At 38.2% G+C, this 21,850-nt stretch overlaps 1 protein-coding gene across 3 annotated transcripts in view; it reads right to left on the bottom strand.

Annotated features, from left to right (window-relative positions):
- PPP2R2A (protein phosphatase 2 regulatory subunit Balpha) overlaps positions 1-21,850 on the bottom strand; it is an 84,791-nt gene that overhangs the window by 36,598 nt on the left and 26,343 nt on the right. Inside the window, exon 2 of one of the 3 annotated variants that reach the window (XM_049631616.1) lies at positions 12,574-12,712. The exons of the other annotated variants lie outside the window; for them this stretch is intronic. Coding sequence (XP_049487573.1) covers positions 12,574-12,589 — 16 coding nt within the window. The 5' untranslated portion in view covers positions 12,590-12,712. The remainder of the gene's footprint in view (positions 1-12,573; positions 12,713-21,850) is intronic. 3 annotated transcript variants of the gene reach the window in all.

The raw sequence follows: 21,850 nt of genomic DNA, 5'->3' as shown, positions 1-21,850 counted from the left end.
ATTAAGATAAAGCAACTACACTGGAAAAATTCACCACTGTTACTAACAAGTTCTTCACTATAAGGCATTATGCCAAATTAGGAAAGATTTCATCATGTGCAATTTAAATAAACTTTTTTTTTTTACAAGAGAAAGGCCATTTTCTGACCTATATTAGCTCACTATCACAATTTAAGAATGTTGATTTGCTATAATAAAGAACACTATACATCTTCAATTTTAAAAATTACTGATCAACGTATCTTTACTAATAACCTGTCCAACACTCCATTTTATAGTTTTCTTTTTAGTGATTTTTCCAAGAACAGCTTGATTTTGGAAAGCTTTCTTTGCTTCCTTCATTGTCTAGGTCCAAGGCACTTTACCTTTTTGGAATACTCTGAGAGCCTACTGAAAGTTACACGTGTCGTGCCAAAAAACTGCATGCTTAAGTGTACACAAAAATGTGCATGTAATTTCAGAAGGTGTGGACAGCACCCCACTTCCAGATTAAAAACCTGATCCCAGGGGTGCCTGGGTGGCTCAGTTGGTTGGGCGACCGACTTCGGCTCAGGTCATGATCTCACAGTTTGTGAGTTCGAGCCCCACGTCGGGGTCTGTGCTGACGGCTCAGAGCCTGGAGCCTACTTCAGATTCTGTCTCTCCCTCTCCCTACCCCTCCCATGCTCACGCTCTGTGTCTCTCTTGTCTCTCAATAATAAATCAATGTTAAAAAAAATTAAAAACAAAAAACAAAAAAAACCACCTCATCTCAGAAGCCCACCGTGGTCAGCGGTATCAGGAGGAAAAAATAAATTTAGTGTTCGTATATGTAACATAAAAGTGTGAAACTGAATATATCAGACTAATCTGTAAAGACAAACATAATTATTTAAAAAGCCATTCTATTTTGCTCATCAAGATTAAGTGTACTCTTAATCCCCTTCACCTATTTCATCCATTCCCCCACCCACCTCCCCTCTGACATGCTTTAAGTGAGTATCCTCAGTTATTTTTTTTCTTTTTCAACAACATTTTTTACTTGAAGCATACTTAAGAATACAGGGTTCTAAAATATATAAATATATACTTTAAAATATATGTATATATTTTTCTAATACATATATTCATATATAAATATGTACATATATATAAATATATACACATATATACATATATACGTGTGTGTATATATATAAAACATTCCATCCAAGAAAAACAGAATACACATTTTCTTCAAGTACACACAGGGGAATCCCCCAGTTAAATCACATAAAAAAGAGACCTAACGAATATGACAAATTTAAGAACACTTGAATCATACCAAGTACATTTCCCAATCACAACGGCACAAAACTAAGTATCAGCAATAAAACAAAGCTGGAAAAGCTACAATGTAATTATTAAATATTTAATATGTAAATATTAAACAACATACTGTTGCACAAGCAATGAGCCAAATAAGAAATCACACATAAAAGCCATTCATTGGGTGCTCTGTATTCTGTAGTGAAGGTTTAAAACCATACAAGAGACCTGCACTTAAAGTACATTAGGGTACACTTTGAGAGAGAAAATAAATAGAAGCTAACAATAGCAGACACAATATATGGAGTCACTTCTTACCTGAAGGTCAGGTTCTTTTTAAAATCAGGGAATAAGGTTAAAAACCATACATCATAAAAATTACCTTTAATTCAAACCACTCAGACAAGCATCACTTTGGAGACGCAAATTCTTTCTCTTGTCAGTCCAGCTCAGCCAACTTCCCCCAGTGCATTGCTAGCTTATGGTTTCTTTAGCTAATGCACCAGATGAACTAGTTAATTTGCATACAAAGTCATGCTGCACCAAAAATACTTCTCTTTGACTCTCAACTTGGTGAAATGCTCACACCTAACACCAACACCAGATTCACTTTCCTGTTCACACAATGGAATAACAGGCAGAGTTGGCTCAGTATTTAAATTACTTCATCTTTTTCCCAAATTGTTGCATTCACCTAAATTAAAGAAATTACAACTCTTGTTAGTTAGATGAGCTGTTATGGCTGTAACTTAATAAAGGATAAGTCAATGATCAGTATAATTAGCCTGACTAGCCTTCCTGCTGAGCACTGGAAAGCAAGAGGGACTTGCTGAAAGATGTGCTTAATTTCCAATGGGGGAGAAATCTTATCCTTCTAAAGTGACCTGGACAGGAGAAAAATCTAGAGATGATTAAGTCAACAGGGAGGTCATTATAATAGTACTGAAGAGATGTGGGATAGGAATGGTGGTGATAGGATTCTGTATCTATGTTATCCTCAGAAGACAGAACAAGAATCAAGTAATAAAACAGTAGGCTTTATTATAATACCCCAAGGTGCTAAAGATAGTACTGGTTATAGCTGGTTATAATGCAGTCACTGAATCTGTGACAGGGTGGGGAAGAAAAGAGAAGTGTGTCTGTGTGCATGTAAGAGAGAAGGGAGGAGGAAAAGAGAAGGGGAGGGAAGAAGAGAAACAGACTAGTGTTTTAGCGCCAACTGTAACAGGAATAAGGCGACATCTGTTCTTACAATGGTCACTTATCCCAGGAATGGCTATTTTACAACTAGAACTCCAAAGAAAGTGATGTCATAAATGCTTAATACTGAAGCAGCTTCACAGCAAGGGTACAAAATTTTAACAGGCACACTTGAGACAGGCCGAGGAATCCTAGAAACAAAACTAACCACCAGCCTATCAAAAAAAAAAGGGGCCAAGAACCAGATACTATATTACCACAGAAGTCAACCCACTCTAAATCACTGAGGTAAATCACTGAGGAAGGAAAATATTGGGTGAAAGGCATACAACTTTCTCTATTTATACACACTTTATTATTATTATTTTTTAGCGTTTATTTTTGAGAGAGACAGAGTACAAGTGAGGGAGGGGCCAAGAAAGGGGGAGACACAGAATCTGAAGCAGGCTCCAGGCTCTGAACTGTGAGCACAGAGCCCAATGCGGGGCTCGAACTCATGAACTGTGAGATCGTGACCTGAGCCGAGGTCAGACGCTGTATCGACTGAAGCACCCAAGCACCCCTCAAATTTATAGATATTCTTTAAAAAAAATTTTTTTTAATGTTTATTTATTTCTAAGACAGAGACAGAGCATGAGTGGGGGAGGGGCAGAGAGAGAGGGAGCCACAGAATCCAAAGCAGGCTCCAGGCTCCGAGCTGTCAGCACAGAACCCAAAGCGGGGCTCGAACTCACAAACCGTGAGATCATGACCTGAGCTGAAGTCGGTCACTTAACAGAGTGAGCCACCCAGGTGCCCCCATTTATAGATATTCTTAATACATTGGTGTCTGTTATTTTTCATCTTGCTAAAAGCCAATGAATTAAGAGAAAATCTGAGAAACAGCCAACCAAGCCACTGCTTAGCTGAACAGTGTAAAGCAACAAACAACAAAAATCAAAGAACAAAAACTTCCTCTTTTAAGGAAAAAAAAAAAAGATTATTTCCTATGGCCAATAAAATGTTATTTCACAATGAAAAAACTGTCCATGTTAATCTTTTTATAAGAACATCAGTCAGTTTGCCCTACTATGCCCGAAGTCAACACAGAGCAATTTTAGGCATAGATCGAATTCCAGGCAACAGCACTTAAAAGGCACAAATTTTTAGTAAGAAAACTTAATATACACAATGTTTTTGACTCATTAAATCTTATAAAATCAAGGATTAAAATGTATTCTATAAAATGGAATTCTCATTTCTTCCAACCCTTTCCTTTCTTTGTAAACCACTGGCAGCCAGGTTTCATTCTCGGAAGCTGAAATCACTGCTTTCTTCTGGGGGCAGAGTGGTGGTTGGTGGCAGTACGAGTGACAACAGTAGTATTACTGGTCTGTTTTTATTTCACCAGGCACAACATTTCTTGTTACCTGTCTTCCCTATTTCCTAAGTGGTATAATAAACAGAACAGGGTACAGCCAGAAAACTAGCAGATGGTATATATCAATAGTAGTAATTAACAAAAATTACTACGTATTAGGTGAGCAAATAATTATTAGCTCTGACATGTGGGTGAGGGTGAGAATGAGGGTTAGGGGTTAGTTTCTGCTTCTGGCCATGAGGGAGAGACTAAGACAATCTGGATGCATCCTCTTGCTGGGAAGGACTAGAAAACGGAACAAAAATGTTGTCGGACTGTGAACCCTTAGACAAGAGAAAGAAGTGAGTCATATTTAACGCCCTTTACTTTCTGGACAGGGCAGTCAGACAGAGCAGCAATCTCACTTAGTTGTGGAGACAGAAACTGGGGGTTATGGAAAACAGAAATCGGGGGAATTTGAAGCAGAGCACAGAAAGAGAGAGGACACTTGGGTTCTTTAACTGAATCTGAGCATTTGTGGTGACACTGCACAAGGCCTAGAAAAGAACCACTAGAAAGCTTTTGAGGGCTCAGAACTATTAGGGGATCCCTACCAGCTGGAGTAGAGAAACCTCATAATTAATGAAGCACCAAGTAAAGTCTTCAGAAGAGCATCACCTTAGTAAGTGGAACTACATCAACACAAAAGACTGAATTTGTCCTAACAAAGCTAAAAACAGACTTTGAAAGAATCAAATGTATCTCAAACAACTTAACTATGTGCTAGAACAAAACCCAATACTCAACAATGTAAATTCACAACGTTTGGCATCTAATCCAAAATCACCAGTTATGTAAAGCAGCAGCAATACGTGACCCATAACCAGAAGGACCCGAAATGACAAAAATGATGGAATTAAGGTCCTATCAGACAAGAACCTTAAAACAACTATTGTAAATATGCTCCAGAACACAGAATGAAGTATAAACATGTTGAGAAATGTAAGAGAAAAGACAAGGAACATCTAGAAATGAAAAATACACTACCTGAAATGAAGATACACTGGGTGGCATTAACCAACTAGATACTGCAGTAGGAAAGATCAAGAACTCAAAGGGCTATTATAGGGGGGAGGAAAAAAAAAAAAAGCAAGAGCAAAGCAGGAAAAAAGAACAAAGACCTGACTTGTAAGATAATATCAAGTGTTCTACCATGTGGATCACTGCAGTCCCAGAAAAAAAAAGGTGGAAAATACTGAAAAACAAAATAAAAAAGCCCTCCACCAATATGTAAATGTGAGCATGACGACACTCTATGTAGAATAATCACAATAGATCAGTTATAAATGCAGACTTATACAGGTATACAATAGTGGTAACTCAAAAAACATCAACAGCCTTGCACTGGTGATGTGACTGGAAAATCATGAAGAATTCTTTGTAAAATTCTAGTATTTCAAAGTACAATGTTCCCTTGATTTACATAGCACACATCAGTATATATATTAAACCCATGCAAAATACTATGTGATAAATAAAACAGATTTTAGGCTTAGAAAATATTAGTAAGTTTTTTCCAGCACCAAAAGCATTTGGCAGAATATTCTAAGTCATGCAGACCATGGGACGATTTTTTTTTGTTCAAGATTGTCCCGCAAACTGCCAAAGAGCTAGCACACTTGGCCCATGCCTAGTAAATGCCACTAATGCTTCCAACCACTGGTTAAATTAAGTAAAAAGAAATTCAGTATGACAGAGTTTATAATATGTATATAATGATAAAAAGTAAGCTAAAGACGTTAACAGCCATGAATCTTTCCACATATTTTTACTATATATATTTTAGGGTTTTAGAAATAAAGGAATTGACAAAAATTGTAACTACAGCAGAAGACTGACATCCCTCTCCATGCCTGACGGATCAAAAAAGGGAGAAGGGAAGAAGGGGGAGGGGAGGAGAAAGTATACACACTTGAAAGATCAAACTGATACACACATACAGAGAACTTTATACCAATACAGAAGAACATGTATCTTCCAAAGAGCTATGCAATTAAAAAACTCATACACTGAGCGACAGACAGTCCCTTAAAGAATTCTAATTTCAAATTTAAAGACCACATTCTCTAACCACAATAAAATTAGCTCAAGATTAAGAACCACTGATTCTAACTAACCACTTGATAATCTTACAACTCTAAGGCAAAAGATAAAAACCAGTATTGCAATAAAAATACTTAAAAAGATTTACAGGAACCTAAGTATGAAAATATTTGTTTTTTGTTTTTGTTAAAAAAATAATATAGTGATCATTTTAACCAACTTAAAGAATAAAAAACCTGACACTAAGAGATAACCGTAGATAATAACTAAACAGTCTTTCAACAAACATGTGCAAACTGTAAAACAGGTAGAGATGTATTTATGTATACTATGATTTGTGTAAGATCTGCAATGGGATTTAACTCTTTTAATTACACAAACTGCTCTGTAAAAAAAAAGACAATCGTCACTCTTAACCCCATTACTGACAGACTATGATTTTAGTATACATCCTTCCAAAGTTTGTCTATGTGTACCTTACATTCTCAGCACAAAAAAATAAAATCTATTTGTACTGAGAAAGAATGCTGCTTACATTATATCATGGAGATAAAAAAAAAAAAAGATATAAAGCATGTTTGATCTGATTTGTACACAACATAAATGAAAACAATCAGAGCATTATGGAATTTGTTTCCAAAGCTCAAGACAGGGAGGGAGACCAGGTTAACATGCCTATAACCATTACCGTAAGAGTAACATGAAAACCCTGACAACAGATGAATCTCTAAGTCATGAGTTATCACTACACACTATTTGAATGACTAAAATTAGGGGCGCCTGGGTGGCTCAGTCGGTTGGGCATCCGACTTCAGCTCAGGTCACGATCTCGCGGTCCCTGAGTTCGAGCCCCGCGTCGGGCTCTGGGCTGATGGCTCGGAGCTTGGAGCCTGCTTCTGATTCTGTGTCTCCCTCTCTCTCTGCCCCTCCCCCGTTCATGCTCTGTCTCTCTCTGTCTCAAAAATAAATAAACGTTGAATAACTAAAATTAAAAAAAAAAAAAAAGATGACAATGCCTGATAAATAAATATCACCTTTCCTCTCCCCAATCCTTTACCCCTTCTGTATGTAGTCCATCGGGGGGAAAAATGTATATTAGATCTCTAGAGGGGTATAAATACATCAGAAGAAGCATATATATATAGATAATGAAAGAAAAATGTGACTTTTACACAATAACTAAAGACAAGTGGCTAAGAAAAATACCTGTATTTCCAAAAACAGCTCGTACAACATGGGGAAGACCATTCACAGAAGAGCAATACTCGTAAAATATAATAAAATATCCACTCAAATTAATTTTTTTATTTATTTTTGAGAGAGAGGGAGAGAAAATATGAATATGAATGAATATGAGCAGGGGAGGGGCAGAGAGAGATGGGGAGACAGAATCTGAAGCAGGCTCCAGGCTCTGAGCTGTCAGCACAGAGCCCGATGTGGGGCTTGAACCCACAAACCACTAGATCATGACTTGAGCCAAAGTCTGATGCTTAACCAACTGAGACACCCAGGTGCCCCTCAAATTAATTTTTAAATAACACACCATTTTCTATCTCTTAATCTAGAGGAGAAATATAAATTGCTCTACCTGCACTGTAGAGAAGTATATCTTGTTATTTTGGAAAACTATTTCATAATTTATACCAACAGCCACAAAGCATTCATTCTCTTGGAACTTCATGTCAGTTCCAGAAATCATCCTACTATAATAATCCAAAAATTTTATTTTACTTTAAATGTTTTAAATGTCTATTTACTTCTGAGAGAGAGAGAGGAAGAGAGAGCGAGCTGGGGAGGGGCAGAGAAAGAGGGAGACACAGAATCCAAAGCAAGTTCCAGGCTCTGAGCTGTCAGCACAGAGCCCGACACAGGGCTCAAACTCATGGACTGTGATGTGAGATCATGACCTGAGCTGAAGTCAGACACTGAACCGACTTGAGCCACCCAGGTGCCCCAATAATCCAAACATTAAAAAAAAAAAAAAAAAAAAAAAGTATAAAGATGCTCACTGATGTCTAGACCATTAAAGAATAGAAGAATAAGAATACAAGGGAAACATCAGATGTTCTTATTTTGCCAATATCTTTTCACATTTTGCTCTAATTTTTCTTTAAATCCTCCTCCCTTTTCACACTTTCCCTTGGCCCTTCATTAACTACTAGGTAAAAACAGTAAGACACCTGGAGATGTAGTCTCAGCTCTGCTATTAATAATTCGACCTCGAGTGGGGCACCCGAGTGGCTCAGTCAGTTAAGTGTCCAACTCTTGATTTTTGGCTCAGGTTATGATCTCAAGGTTTGTGAGAGCGAGCCCCACATCAGGTTCTGCACTGACAGCCCGGAGCCTGCTTGGGGTTGTCTCTCTCTGCTCCTCCCCTGCACCTCCTCTCACTCACTCATTCACTCAAAATAAATAAATAAACTTAAAAAAAATAATTCGACCATAAGTTAATTGTGAACTTCAAAACTGGCAATGAAATTTCATTTGCCAAGAAACACTGAAAGATGATTTCTCTCTTCAGAGAATTTATCTTTCACAGAGCATATAACACGTATTCAGACACTTCATACATTTAGGGGAGGAAGAAAACAGAATGATGGCTGGAGAAAAATAACGTGCTTTTATCAGGAAACTTCAAATATGGAAAATTAAAGACCTGTAAGACAACACGTCTGCAAAAACTGCGTTAACTCCACCCATGACCATGGATCTCTGTCAGGGACCTCACTCTGACAAAAATTGATCTCAGATTTATTTCTTTGTAACCTGGAATTCACAACAATAGTGACTTAATGAAAGTTACTTTCTGTAAGTTATAAGCCAATCAATGTGAAAACAGAATGGGACTGAAGCAATGAAGCATGATTCTGCTCTGCTCAACTCCCGCCGCTGCTACAGCAGGAAACTATGGTGCTGGATATGCTCGTATCGTTGGAAACTACTCACTACACTTCTATGAGATAGGGTCTTTCTCACTTTTATACATAAAAGTCACAAACTACTTAACTGCAAGTGATGATACATATACACATAGCAGAGAAGTTCTCCATTTTTCAAAACACCTGGGGAGTTTTCAAACATCACTGAACAAAAGCTACACAGCATAAGAATTAACTGAGCTGGATCTTTATTTTCCACAAATTAATTTTAGCCTAATTTTAGATTTACATTAAGAGTTGCAAAGACGGTACGGAGAGTTCCCATACACCTTCACCTTACATTGCTATGGTTTACCTGTCACAAATGAAGAACCAACACTGGAATATTAACTGAACTCCACACTTTATTCAGATTTCAGTCATCTTTCCCTAGTACCTTTTTTTCAGTTCCAGGATCCCATGTAGGATTCCATATTGTATTTAGTCATCTTGTCTCTAGCTTCCTCCGGTCTGTGACACTTTCTCTTCGGTGGTGACCTTGACAGTTTTGAAGAGTAATGGCCAGGTGCTTTACAGCATGTCCCTAAATTTGATATTGTTTTTCTCCTGGCCACACTGCCATTATGGCTTATTGGCAGGAAGATCACAGAGACGAAATGTCATTCTTACTACATCATGCGAAGTTACATCTTATCAATATGGACTTATTGATGATAACCTAGATTATCTGGCCATGATGCTGTCTGCCAGGTTTCTCCACTATAAAGTACCCGTCCCCCAGTAAGGTACTCTGGTAGGAAGTTATTAAGCGCAGCCTACATTTAAGGGATGGAGATATTAAGCACTACTGCCTTGAGGAGGAATATCTACATATTCAGAATTCTTCTCTAGGGGAAATTTGTCTTTTCTCTCCCACTTCTTTATTTAGTTATCAGTATGAACTCATACTTATTTATTTCATATTTTGGGTTATAATCATACTATGAAGTTTACTGTATTGTTCAAATTATTCCAGATTTGGCCACTGAGAGCATTCAGGTTGGCTCCTGGGTCCCTTTGTGGGATGTTCCCATCCTTCTGGGTTTTTTTTTTAAGCACTTCAGGAACTTTAAAAAAATGTAACTTTCATATATTCTGAATATTACCACAAATTAAACATGACTTCTAACTTCTTCATTCTATAGTTACACACTAAAGTTTAAGAACTGAACTTTCTCGGTGAGTTCTGAAGAGAAGAATAAACAATACTGGGAACAAAAGGAGTAAACACAGTAAAGGTCAGCACCATAACTAATTCTTATCCATGAAGTATCTGATCCAGAGGAAGATATTTGTGCTGAAACAGATTTCTCATTTGATCAACTGAGGTTCTAAAACTTAAATTGTATGTTAGCTTTCTTAGAAGTTTTAACATATGCCTGGCAACTTGAACCTCAGAATATTAATCTCCTGGTATTCACTGTTCTTTTCTTTTCAGATGTTGGAGAGGTAGGGATGAGAACACAGTGGGTATACTCATCACCTTTATCTCTGCTAAAGTCAAAATGTTCTGGCACACAATAGCACAGAAATTAATTCTCATTTTGATCTGATCTGCTTCAACACTCAGAGCTCCAAGCATGCTAATTTGAGGGTACCTGCGTGGCTCCGTTGGTTAAGCATCCAACTCTTGATTTTGGCTCAGGTCATGATCTCACAGTTGTGAGATCCAGCCGTGCACTGGGCTCTGCCCTGGATATAGAGCCTGCTTAAGATTCTCTCTCTCCCTCTGTCTCTGCGCCTACCCTCATCCCTGCACACGTACCCTCTCTCAAAAAAAAAAAAAAAAAAAAAAGTAAATTAAAAGCATGCTATTATGTCTGGACACAATCTATTATCATGATCTTTTCTCCTTTATTAGTTCAATATACCATAACACAGCAAACACTGAATTTTAGGAATGACCCCACATAGCTATTAAAATATGATTAACCCAAATTTCTTCTCAAAGGCAACTAACTACTCCCCAATGTAAGAAAGTATTTTCCTGGATAATACATCTATAAAATGCTAGTTTCTTGCTGAAGGGGTAGACTAGCTTTAGGTTACTTCCCATTATGATGCTCCTTTATCACTGTTGACCTCTAGAGGGAGCTCAAAGTTTTTGTTACCTTTTCTGAAAGGTCAGGTCCACCCCTTCCACTAAAGTGCTCTGTTCAAGATTTAAGAACATTTTATTTCGGCCTAAAAAGCAAGTGAAGTATGTGCCATCCTTTTAGGAATCTCTTGCTCCTATGAAGTAAGTAAGGCTTGACCTACTCACCTGCTCTTGGGGAAGTGGGCTCCAACCATTTCTTCCTCTCTCCCTTCCAGACCATCCTGAAGTTTTCTTGCCTACTTGGCACTGACTGGGGGTTATTACCGTAACCTGAGAGGCTGAAAGGAGGATGGCTATAAGAACTGGCGCCTAATGTTCCCCCTTGCTGACTTGTTACTTTCAGTGGAGCAGGCCAGTGTGTCGATCTTTCTCATGTCAGGGCACACACAGAATACACTGTTTGTAAGGCACGCTAGTGTAAAGATAAGATTAGGCTGTTCATGTCTGCTCAGGAACTCTAGTCAGCGAAGCACCCCCCATCCAGCTCAGCATGCACCCCACAGGAACTGAGGGATCACTGTCTTAGCATACCTGTAATACATTCTTGGGGCCGTATCTATAAGAAACCTGTGCAGGAAATGATGAGAAGTCAGACTGGACATTTCTTCACTTCACCTGCCTGTTAAGACCCTGAGGAAGTAACTAGGCTCTTAAAGATTCAGTTTCCTCATCTTTAAATACCTATCTCACAGAGTAGCTTTGAGGGCTAAACAAGCAATACATGTAAAGAAATGAACCTTGAATCAGGCACGTGATAGGCAGGAGATGTTGGCTGGGCTTTGGGCTTTGCTGCACAAAGCAGAAGCAAGCATTGTAACCTTACCTGTTTCTAGGCTATTGAGGCCAATCTAGCTTAGGTAAAGTTCTCCAAATGGTCCAGCAAAGCTCCCTGGAGACTGAGGCTGAAGCCCAAAGTAGTAAAGTGTCATAACTGCCCTGCTTTGCTGCTTCTTTGCATATACAGATACTCTCGACCTAAGACGGGGTTACAGCCCAATAAACCCATCATAAGCTGAAGTGCACGTAAATGCACCTAACTTACCAAACATCGTAGCTCAGCCTAGCTTACCTTAAATGTGCTCAGACCATTTACATTAGCCTATAATTGGGAAAATTATCTAATTCAAAGTCTGTTTTGATAATGTGTTAAATAGCTCATTAAGTTATTGAATAACTATACTGAAAGTGAAAAACAAAATGATTATATGATAGATACGGAATCACTGTTAAGCATATTCGCTGTTTACCCTTGTGATCACATGGCCAACTGGGAGCAAATACCCTACCATCTATTGCTAGCCCAGGAAAAGATCAAAATTCAACGTTCAGTTTCTAGGAATGCATATTGCCTTCGCACCATCATAAAGCTGAAAAATCGTAGGTCAAACCATCATTAAGTCAGCGACCGTCTGTACACTCAAGAAGCCTCAGGCTGCAGGTTAAGATTCTGTACTCCTAGGTCTCTGGACTAAAATATCACTTTGATTACATTATGATTTTCAACAATAAAGTAAGTGCTAACAGCCTTTTTAAACACCTTTTTTCAACCTCTGACTCAGTGAACAGGAACATGTTACGTGATAGGCTCAAAAAAGACCACTGGCTATTGATGCTCATACAGAACCTACATTGTAATGTTGCCATGAGAGTCAGGGTCCATAGGGTAATTTCCAGAGATGTGTTCTGGAACCAGTCTCCCTTCTTTTTAACTTGTTCCTGGATAATCTGATATCATGTTTGGATAAAATGGAATGGAACCATACCCTCCTGCAACAAAGAACAGAAAGATAAAGAGTTGCTAATACATTTACTCTACAGGTGTGATTGTAACAAACAAGCCTTGGTGTATTTATGTTATATATAATGTTAGAATGAAGAACTTGAAACTGACCATTCTAAACCTAAAGTGACCATCTTTATTAGATGTTCACTAACTTTTAAGTGGCTCATAATTCAAACCACAAAGCAAATCACCTCATTAAAGTTGCCTTATCAAAATATAATCCAAATAGTTTCCATGGAGATTATACAGAGCAGTACTGCACAAAGCTTGTGCATCTATGTATGCATGCCTTAAGATATTTTTTAACTAGAATGGGCACCTGGTTATTAGTATCTGCCTAAAATATTTACAAACTAGGATTATTATGGCCATGCTAGAAGAACCAGAAAGCCCTTCACTGTCCATCTGTCTTGGCAGAGTCACACCCAACTCCACTTTGTTTTGACAGGATTCCTCCTGCTCACCTACAAACCCGGTACAAAGGGGAAGCCTATTTACAGAAAGAAGTTAGAGATCATTAAGGTATGTTACAGAAAATTTTACAGACTTTACCCCAATGATTAAAGGGAGCTCACTGTGCTGTTTTAAATACGAGTAATCCAATTAGACGTGCCTTTAGATTACTCGGACTGAAGTGAAGAGAAGTGGGAACTGGGAGAAGGGTAAGCAGAGGGAAGTCTGAAGACCAATCTGGAGTCACTCCAGAAATCGGGGTAAGCAATGACAGTGATCTGAGCCAGGACAGTGCAGTAACAGTATTATCATAAGTAGCAAACATCTAAAACGCACTTATTGTATGTTAGGTATTTAACCCTCACAACAAACCTATAAAGTTGGTTTTATTAATATCACCTGTTCCATTAACTAAACCATGGAGACACAAAGAGGGGACAGAAGTGTACAGATTTTAAAATACATTGATGAAGTATACGATGCAAGGCTTCTCAAGGCTTGATCACTGATAAGGTGTGGAGAGCTAAAGATGAAAGCAAGAAGAATAATGTCCAGGTTCTCATGGTGGTTGAATGTACTTAGGAACATTAATAGACTGATGTTTGCCTTATATCAAGTATTCTTTAATAGCGTGTAAATGGCAGGTTTAAAGAAAGAAGTTAACTTCCATTGGTCATGAATGATTTCACCAAAATTCTCAACCAAAAGGAATACATCACATACTACTACAAAAAAAAAGACATTTAGTCCAGAAAATTCTTTTTCCCCATCTTTTCCCTTTTTCATCCTTTTTCTCTCAGCTGAGGCAGGTTAGTTTGTTCAAAGTGATACTCCTGACCAGTGCAAATTATATTTGCACTGCAATTCATGGTCTCTACTAAACTTTTTAAAATAATTGTAATCATGCTTTTCCAATGATTTGAGATTTTCACATGATTCCATTCTCAAAGATGCAATTTCTTTCATGAATCTCATTGAAAAATAAAGTTCTACATTAAAGGTTTTTCTCCATTTACTTGAACTAAAGATTTATTCCTCTAATTCTGGAAACTGGTGTTTTTTATAAATCTTGTGCACTTGTTGTTTTGCTCATTTTTAGGATGGTCATTCCTTCCACAATATTTGAGTGAGCACCTACCACATGCTAGGGACTCTAGGTCAAGCTAGCATTTCTAGCTGCTGGGGGTACAAGAGTAAATAAATATCCCTGCCTTCATGGAACATACATGCTAGCGATGGAGACATAAACAAATAAATATAAAATGTATCAGGGCAGTATAAATAGAACAGAAATAAAAATAGAAAAATACAAAGACCAACAAGAGAATAAAAGTAATGAGGGTGGGGCATTATTTCAGGTAGAGTGGTCAGAGAAAGCCTCTCTGAGGAGGTAACTTAGGCAGAGACCAAACAGGGAATTAGTCATCCAAACCTGTAAAGGAAAGTATTTCAAGCAGGCAGCCTAAGTAGAAATGTTGCTATATTTGACAAGACTAATTACATAATAAGGTGGTAGAGGAGACGGAGCATTTGGCCGAGGCCAGATATACATACAGCCTCGTAGGCCATGGTAGAAGGACTGTGGCTTTGTTTTAAGAATGAGAAGAAGTCCTTGCAGAATTTCTATCTTGTTTTAAAGGGATTATCTGTTGTGCGACTGCAGCACAAAATGGGGGGTGGGGGTGGGGAAGGAGAATGGTTCCTAAATTACTGCAGTAGCATAAGCAAAGATGATGATGGTCTGAGCTAAGGTGGTGGCCACAAAGATGGACAGATTCAGAACACATTCTGAAGAGAGCACTGCCAGAATTAACGGATGGATGGAGGTTATCAAAGGATGATTCCAAGGTCTAGGAACCCAGCCCAATGGAGGAAAAGCAGTGTCATTTACTGGCAAGAGACACACCAGCAAATAGCAGGTTCTGGTTAAGAAAGGAGCCAAGAATTTCATTTTTATAACTTTAGTATGGATTTCAACCACACATGCAGTAGAAATGTCACACGGGCAGCTAGATAGATTTGAGAGCAGTTTAGGGAAGGAAGGAGAGACATAAATTAAGGCATCATCGGCTAACAGAAGGCATTTAAAGACTAGATATGATTTCCTGGTGAATGATTACAGAAAACAAGAGGTGTGGCCTGAGGACTGGGCCTTGAGCTCTCCCGCACCTAGCACTAAGCTAGCTAGTAAAGGACACTGCACAGGGAACTACCAGTAAGGTAGGAAGAGCTTTTGCGGAAGCCAGGCAAAGTGTTTCTAAAAGGAGGCAGGGATGAACTGTGTCCAAAAAGTGTCCAGATCAAGTAAAGTGAGGGCTGAGAAGTAAGCTTGGATTTGGTGGCATGAAGATTCTCTGTGCGATTTCAACAAAAGCGGTTTCAGTGGATTAATTGTCCTTAAAATAAAAGCTGTTTTCTGTGGCTAGCTCTGGAGTTGAGCTGTAGGAGGCTGTAATCATTGCTCTGACACTCTGAAATTTAGCTTATGAAGGACATTCTCTTCAGATCTGCCATGAACGGAGATTTTCCCTTTTGTGTATCTTGGGTTATTCTGAGAAACAGAGGGTTAAACAAACAGGACTCTGAAGCTGATTCATCATGCTTCTGAGTTGCTGACTTCCCAGCTGCCCGGATATACTAAGAGTAGAATTTTTTCAAGAAAAGTACTCGAGTGACACACTTTCAATCATTACAAGCCTGAAAATTGCCATTCTGTTATCCTGCCTATGTGAAGTTTTAGCAATTTAAGATTCTTAGGTTGTAACAGCTTTCTCCTCAGGGTTTTCTAAATGCCACTCCACTATCTTTTAGCACCGTGCTGTCCAACAAAACTTTCTACTGTAACAGAAATGTTCTATTTTGCACTGTCCAACACGGTAGCCACTAGCCACGCATAGCTATTGAGCACTTAAACTGAGGAAATGGATTTATTGTATTTTACCTAACGGATTTAACAGCCACACGTAGTGCTAGCATACAGAAGACAAATGAAATGCTCATCTGATACACCTTCCTTTGCAGGTAACTTGCTTCTTGTCAGGATACTTGTACTATTTATTTCTATACCTTAAAGTTTTGAAATCTTTGAAATCCATTAGGCTATTCCTAGGTATGGATCTCATTTATTTTGCTTGGTATGCACTTTAATTATTTGTAGAAGAATATTAAAAGACCCTATCTCATGGGGGTTGTAGAGAATTTCAAATGAGTTTCAATGTGAAAAATACTTGGTACATAATAAGTGTTCAATAAATGTTAGCTATATATTCCCTGAGCCCTTTTGACCTGTTCTCTCTAGGAAAATTTTTACTGTTTCTCTGACTTTATCTTTTATATGTTTGCTCTGATCTCTCACTCTGAACCTTTATTATACATTGGATCTACTCTTTGTGTTTCTTATACTTATGCCTATATAATTTTCATCTCATTTTCTCCTCTGAACTGTGGGACTATTTCTAAAACCCTCTGCTACCACTCCAAAAAGTTAACAGTTAAGAAGCACAAATTTCACTTAAGAACTCTTTCCTGCTCTCTGATTTTTTTTGTTGTTGCTGTTGTTCAAGTGTTCAGGAGTCTCCTTGAGAACAGTAATTAGTTGTTTTTTAAATTGCAACATTTTCTCTTGTTTTTTGAAATAAGTCCCTATCACAGGAAATCACCTGCTCACACTGGTCACCTTCTTTTAGACTGAGCCTGTATGTGTCCACCTTTTCATATGTTCATCTTTATAGAGAAAGGTGTATGTTTATGTAACATTTGGGCATTGTCTTAGGTTAATCAGAAAACATTTAGAACCAAGTTCAATCCTCTAGGGTGGGGGTGTGTGTGTTCACATGGTTACTTCCTGTATTAGTTTCTCAACTGCTGCCTAACAAATTACCCCAAATTTAGCAGCTTAAAACAACAAACATGTACTCTACTCCCTCTGTTTCTGTGGATCAGGAATCTGAGTGTGGCTTAGCTGGGGGCATCCAGCTCAGGATCTTTCACAAGTCTGCAGTCAATGTGTCAGCCAGGGCCTCTATCATCTTCAAACTTGATGGTGGAAGGATCTGCTTGCAGTTCAAGTTCAAACACGTGACTGCTGGCAGTCATCAGGTCTTCACTGACTGTTGGCCAGAAACACCAGCTCCTTGCCTCATAAGCTCCACAGAGAAGCTTACAAAATGGTAGATTGTTTCCCTCAGAGCAAATGAAAGAGGACAGCCCCACATGAAAGCCAAAGCCTTTTTGTAACCTAACCTCAAAAGTTTTGCCATCAAGTTAATCCATTCACTTTTGTCATACTTGGAGAAACCACCAGGTCCAGCCACACTCAAGGTCAGGGGATTAGATAAAAGACATGAATACCAGGAGGCAAGGATCATTGGGGGCAATCTTAGAGGCCGCCCGCCACACTTCCTTGGTCACCATATAGATTCAGCAGTAAGTGGTCAAGTCACAGCCCTGCAGGCCAAATAAGGTAGCTTCAGAGCAGGAAGTTTTCAACTCTATGCTTCACGGCTAGTCTCTCTCCTACAACCATGTGGAGCTAGCCCCTCTTTACAGATATTCTCCTTGGTGAGAAGCATTGAGTCACTTAGTTTTCAATCCTTGCTTCAAAGTACAAAATCTCATACCAATCAACTACCCTATGGACCACCCTTAATTCTAGCTCAAAATAGGTCTTTCCTCATACCCCAGGATGGCTTCTCAACCACATAAATGAACACCAAGCTAACCAGAAAGAACTTCCCTCACTATATTTCTTTCTCATTTGTACCTTTTCCTGCCAAAATTCTTTTTAGTTTAGTTATGGCATGCTTCCAGGGTTTCCAAGGAGACTGAACTCTCCCATTATCTTGTTGGTCATTTCGGTGTGTGTTTGTCTGTTTTAACACATGGACTTAGATCATCATCTTCCACCGGAAGTCAACACAGCGGATTTGTTTAAGTAAAGCACTTTACACATTCTTTAAAAGACTGTTTTGATAAACAGGACAGGAAATGCCTGTTGGTTTTCCTACCCATGTAATTCAGTTCTATTGTTGGATAAAACAAAGATGTTTTAATCTACATCATCAATCCCCAGGAAACATCCTACTATGGTAATTTAACTAAATTTTGATGATTTCCAAAAAATGCAATGTCACCAAGCCTAGCACAGAAACACTTTAACAATATACCCATATAATCTTAAAAGGAATCAGACACACAGCTGCTCAGCAGCACAAACCACCACATCACACATGGTTGTAAAGAAGCCCCTACAACTACATGCCAGCAGTAGATACCTTGCACTGCGAAAAGAACCTAACATTAATCAAACACAAACCTTAAGTCAGAACACCAACAGCATTCTAACTCACAAACCAAAATATCCATTTTTTATTTAACAATGTAAAAAGTTTCCCTACCACGTTACTCCTTTACCCCATCCACATTCCCCTGGAAATAATTTATTTGCCCTATTTTCTTAGAATCCTAATAAACAGGTTAGGAGAACCAACAAAAACTAAATCAGATGGCAACAAATTTTCTCATCCGATGACACACTGGTATAGGGTGTACACTCTCCAGGATAATCAGACTTCAGGTTTCTTGTCCTGTGCTGATGAATATGCAAGAAACAGAATTAAGAAGGGACTTAACACAATGACATTAAGCACAAATAACATACTACTGCACGAGACCTAACCTACACAAGCAGCCAACCTGTACAGACAGGTAGGGCAGAGTGTCTGAGGGGTAAACCCTGTATCTGAGCTCTCATCAGATTTCTAGGTGATACGTTCTTAGTCAAAGAAAAGGGATTTTCAAACATCTTAGCACTCTACTTAAGGAATACAATTCCTTATAATCTCAGCAAAGTTGCAGAACACAAAATCAACACACACAACTCAACTGTGCTTCTAAACACTAACAATGAACAACCCCAAAAGGAAATCATGTAAACAAATCACTTTATGATAGCATCAAAAAGAATAAAACATTTATGAATAAATTTACTCAATAAGGTGAAAGACATATACTGAAAATTATAAAACATTGCTAAAAGAAAATTTAAAAAAAAATGGAAAGACATCCCTTGTTCACGAACTAGAAGATTTACTACTGTCAAGATATCAATACTACCCAAAGTGATCCACAGATTTAATGCAATCCCTATCAATGTCTAGGTCCATTTATTGCAGAAATAGGAAAATCAATCCTAACATTGGAATCTGAAGGGACCTGAATAGCCAAAACAATCTTGGGCAGGGGGAGGGGGGAGTTGGAGGTTTCACTCTTCCTTATTTCAAAAAACACTACAAAGCTACCATAATCAAAACAGTGTGATGCTGACATAAACGCAGACACACAGACCAATGAAACAGCATCCAGAGATAATCACTATTCTATTCTGCCTATGGTCACATGGGCCCCCACATAAGGTCAAATGCTTATTGACAACGTCTTTTCGACACCTGGTGCTAGGAAAACTAGATATCCATGTGCAAAAGAATGAAGGTTGACCTCTTATCTTACACCATTTACAAAAATTAACTTAAAATGGATCAAAGACCTAAACATTAGACATAAAATTTTAAGAAAACAGGGAAAAAGGCCTCAGGACATTGGATTTGGCAATGATTTCTTGACTATGATGCTGAAAAAAGGATAAATTGAACATCGTCAAAATAAAAACTTTTCGTGCATCAAAGGACACAAAAGTGAAAAGGCAACCCATGGAATGAGAGAAAATATGTGCAAATCATATACCTGACAAGGAATTATATCCAGAATATACATAGAACTCCTGAAACTCATCAATTAAAAAAAAAAATTAAAAATAGGCAAGGGAATTGGAAAAACATTTCTCTTAAAGGAGATATACAAACAGACAAAAACACATAAAAAGATGTGCAACATAGCCAGTCATCAGGAAAATATAAATCAAAACCACATCGAGACACCACTTCATATCCGTTAGAATGGCTATTATCAAAACCAAAAACCAAAAATAGTGTTGGGGAGAATGTGGAGAAATTAAAACCCATGTACACTGCTGGTGAAAATGTAAAACAGAACAGCCACTGTGGAACAGTATGGTGCTTCTCAAAAAGTTAAACACAGAATTAGCTTATGATTCAGCAATTGCACTTCTGGCTACAGACCCAAATACTCTAAGGGACTTGAATAGATATTGGAACACCAATGTTGAATAGCAGCATTATTCATGATAGCCAAAAAGTGGGAACAATCCAAATATGTATCAACAGATGATTGGATAAACAAAGTGGTATTAAATACAATGGAGGAAGGAAACTGACACAGTCTCTAACATGGATAAGCTCTGAGCGCTGTTATGGACTGAATGCTGAGTTTTTTTACCTCCTCCATTCTATATTTGTATCTTTTTTCTCCGGCAGTGAGAACCCTAGTTCCCTAATCTGTAGCTATCTTTTGTCAGAATATGAAGGTGAAAACAATCTGGATCTTTGATGAAATAAGCCCAAAATTCATGTTGAAATCCTAATCCTCAGTGATATGAGGATGTGGGGCCTTTGGGAGGTGATTTAGAGCCCTCATGAATGGGATTAGTGTCATTACATAAGACATCCCAAAAAGCTCTCTCACCCCTTCTGCCATATGAGGACACAGTGAGAGGACAGCCATCTGTGAACCAAGAAAGCCAGCCCTGATCAGATACAGAATCAGCTGGCACCCTGATTTTGGACTTTCCACAACTGTGAGAAATAAATTGTTTAAGCGACCCAGTCTATGGTAGTTTGTTATGGCAGACGGAACAGATTAAGGCAAGGACATTATGCTATGTGAAATAAACCAGTCAAACACTGGTATATTGAAGACAAACACTGTATAATTGCACTTTTATGAGGTACCTAGAGCAATCAAATTCACAGAGACCGAAGTAGAATGGGAGTTGCCAGGAATTGGGAAATGGGAGAATGGAAGTTACTGTTTAATGGGAATGAAGTTTCAGTTTGGTAAGATAAAAAAAATTCTCAGGCACCTGGCTGGCTCAGTCGGAGAAGCATGCAACTCTTGATCTCGCAGTTCTAAATTCGAGCCCCATGTTGGGTGTAGGGATTACTTGACAATAGAATCTTAAAAAAAGTTCTGGAGATGGACGAAGGTGATGGTTGCACAATGTGCACATACTTAATGCCAATAAACTGTACACTGAAAATGATTAAAAAACAGTAAGTCTAATGTATATTTTATCACAATAAAAAAATTATTTGTTATCCCTCACAAGAAATCCCAGTATAGAGCAATTAAATGCAGGGTTAATCCACTGGTTTATCTCATCAAAGATCCAAATTCTTATCATCTTCATATTCTGACAAAAGATAGCTACAGATTTGGGAACTGAGGTTCTCACTGTAAGAGGAAAAAGATACAAATATAGGCTGGGGGAGGTAAAAAAGAACTCTCCGGTATTCAATCTAAATTGGCAGATCTGTAGAAATTAATATTTTCCTAATTCCATCACAAACTATTTTAGTCATCTGCAACAGTAGGTAGAAAACTCAGGGTCACTCTTGTTTTATCCATAAAGCCATCCCGTATTATTTTGTGCATATTCCAGATACCTAATTATTTCATCCATATTTCAAAGGTATCTCTAAAAGATAAAGGCACCATTTTTAATATAACCAAACACGATCATACCTGGGGGAAAA

The sequence above is a fragment of the Panthera uncia genome, chromosome B1, assembly GCF_023721935.1.
Source record: "Panthera uncia isolate 11264 chromosome B1, Puncia_PCG_1.0, whole genome shotgun sequence".
Lineage (NCBI taxonomy): Eukaryota > Metazoa > Chordata > Mammalia > Carnivora > Felidae > Panthera > Panthera uncia.
The sequence above is the reverse complement of the archived record's forward strand: the minus strand, read 5'-3'. Positions and strand labels throughout refer to the sequence as shown.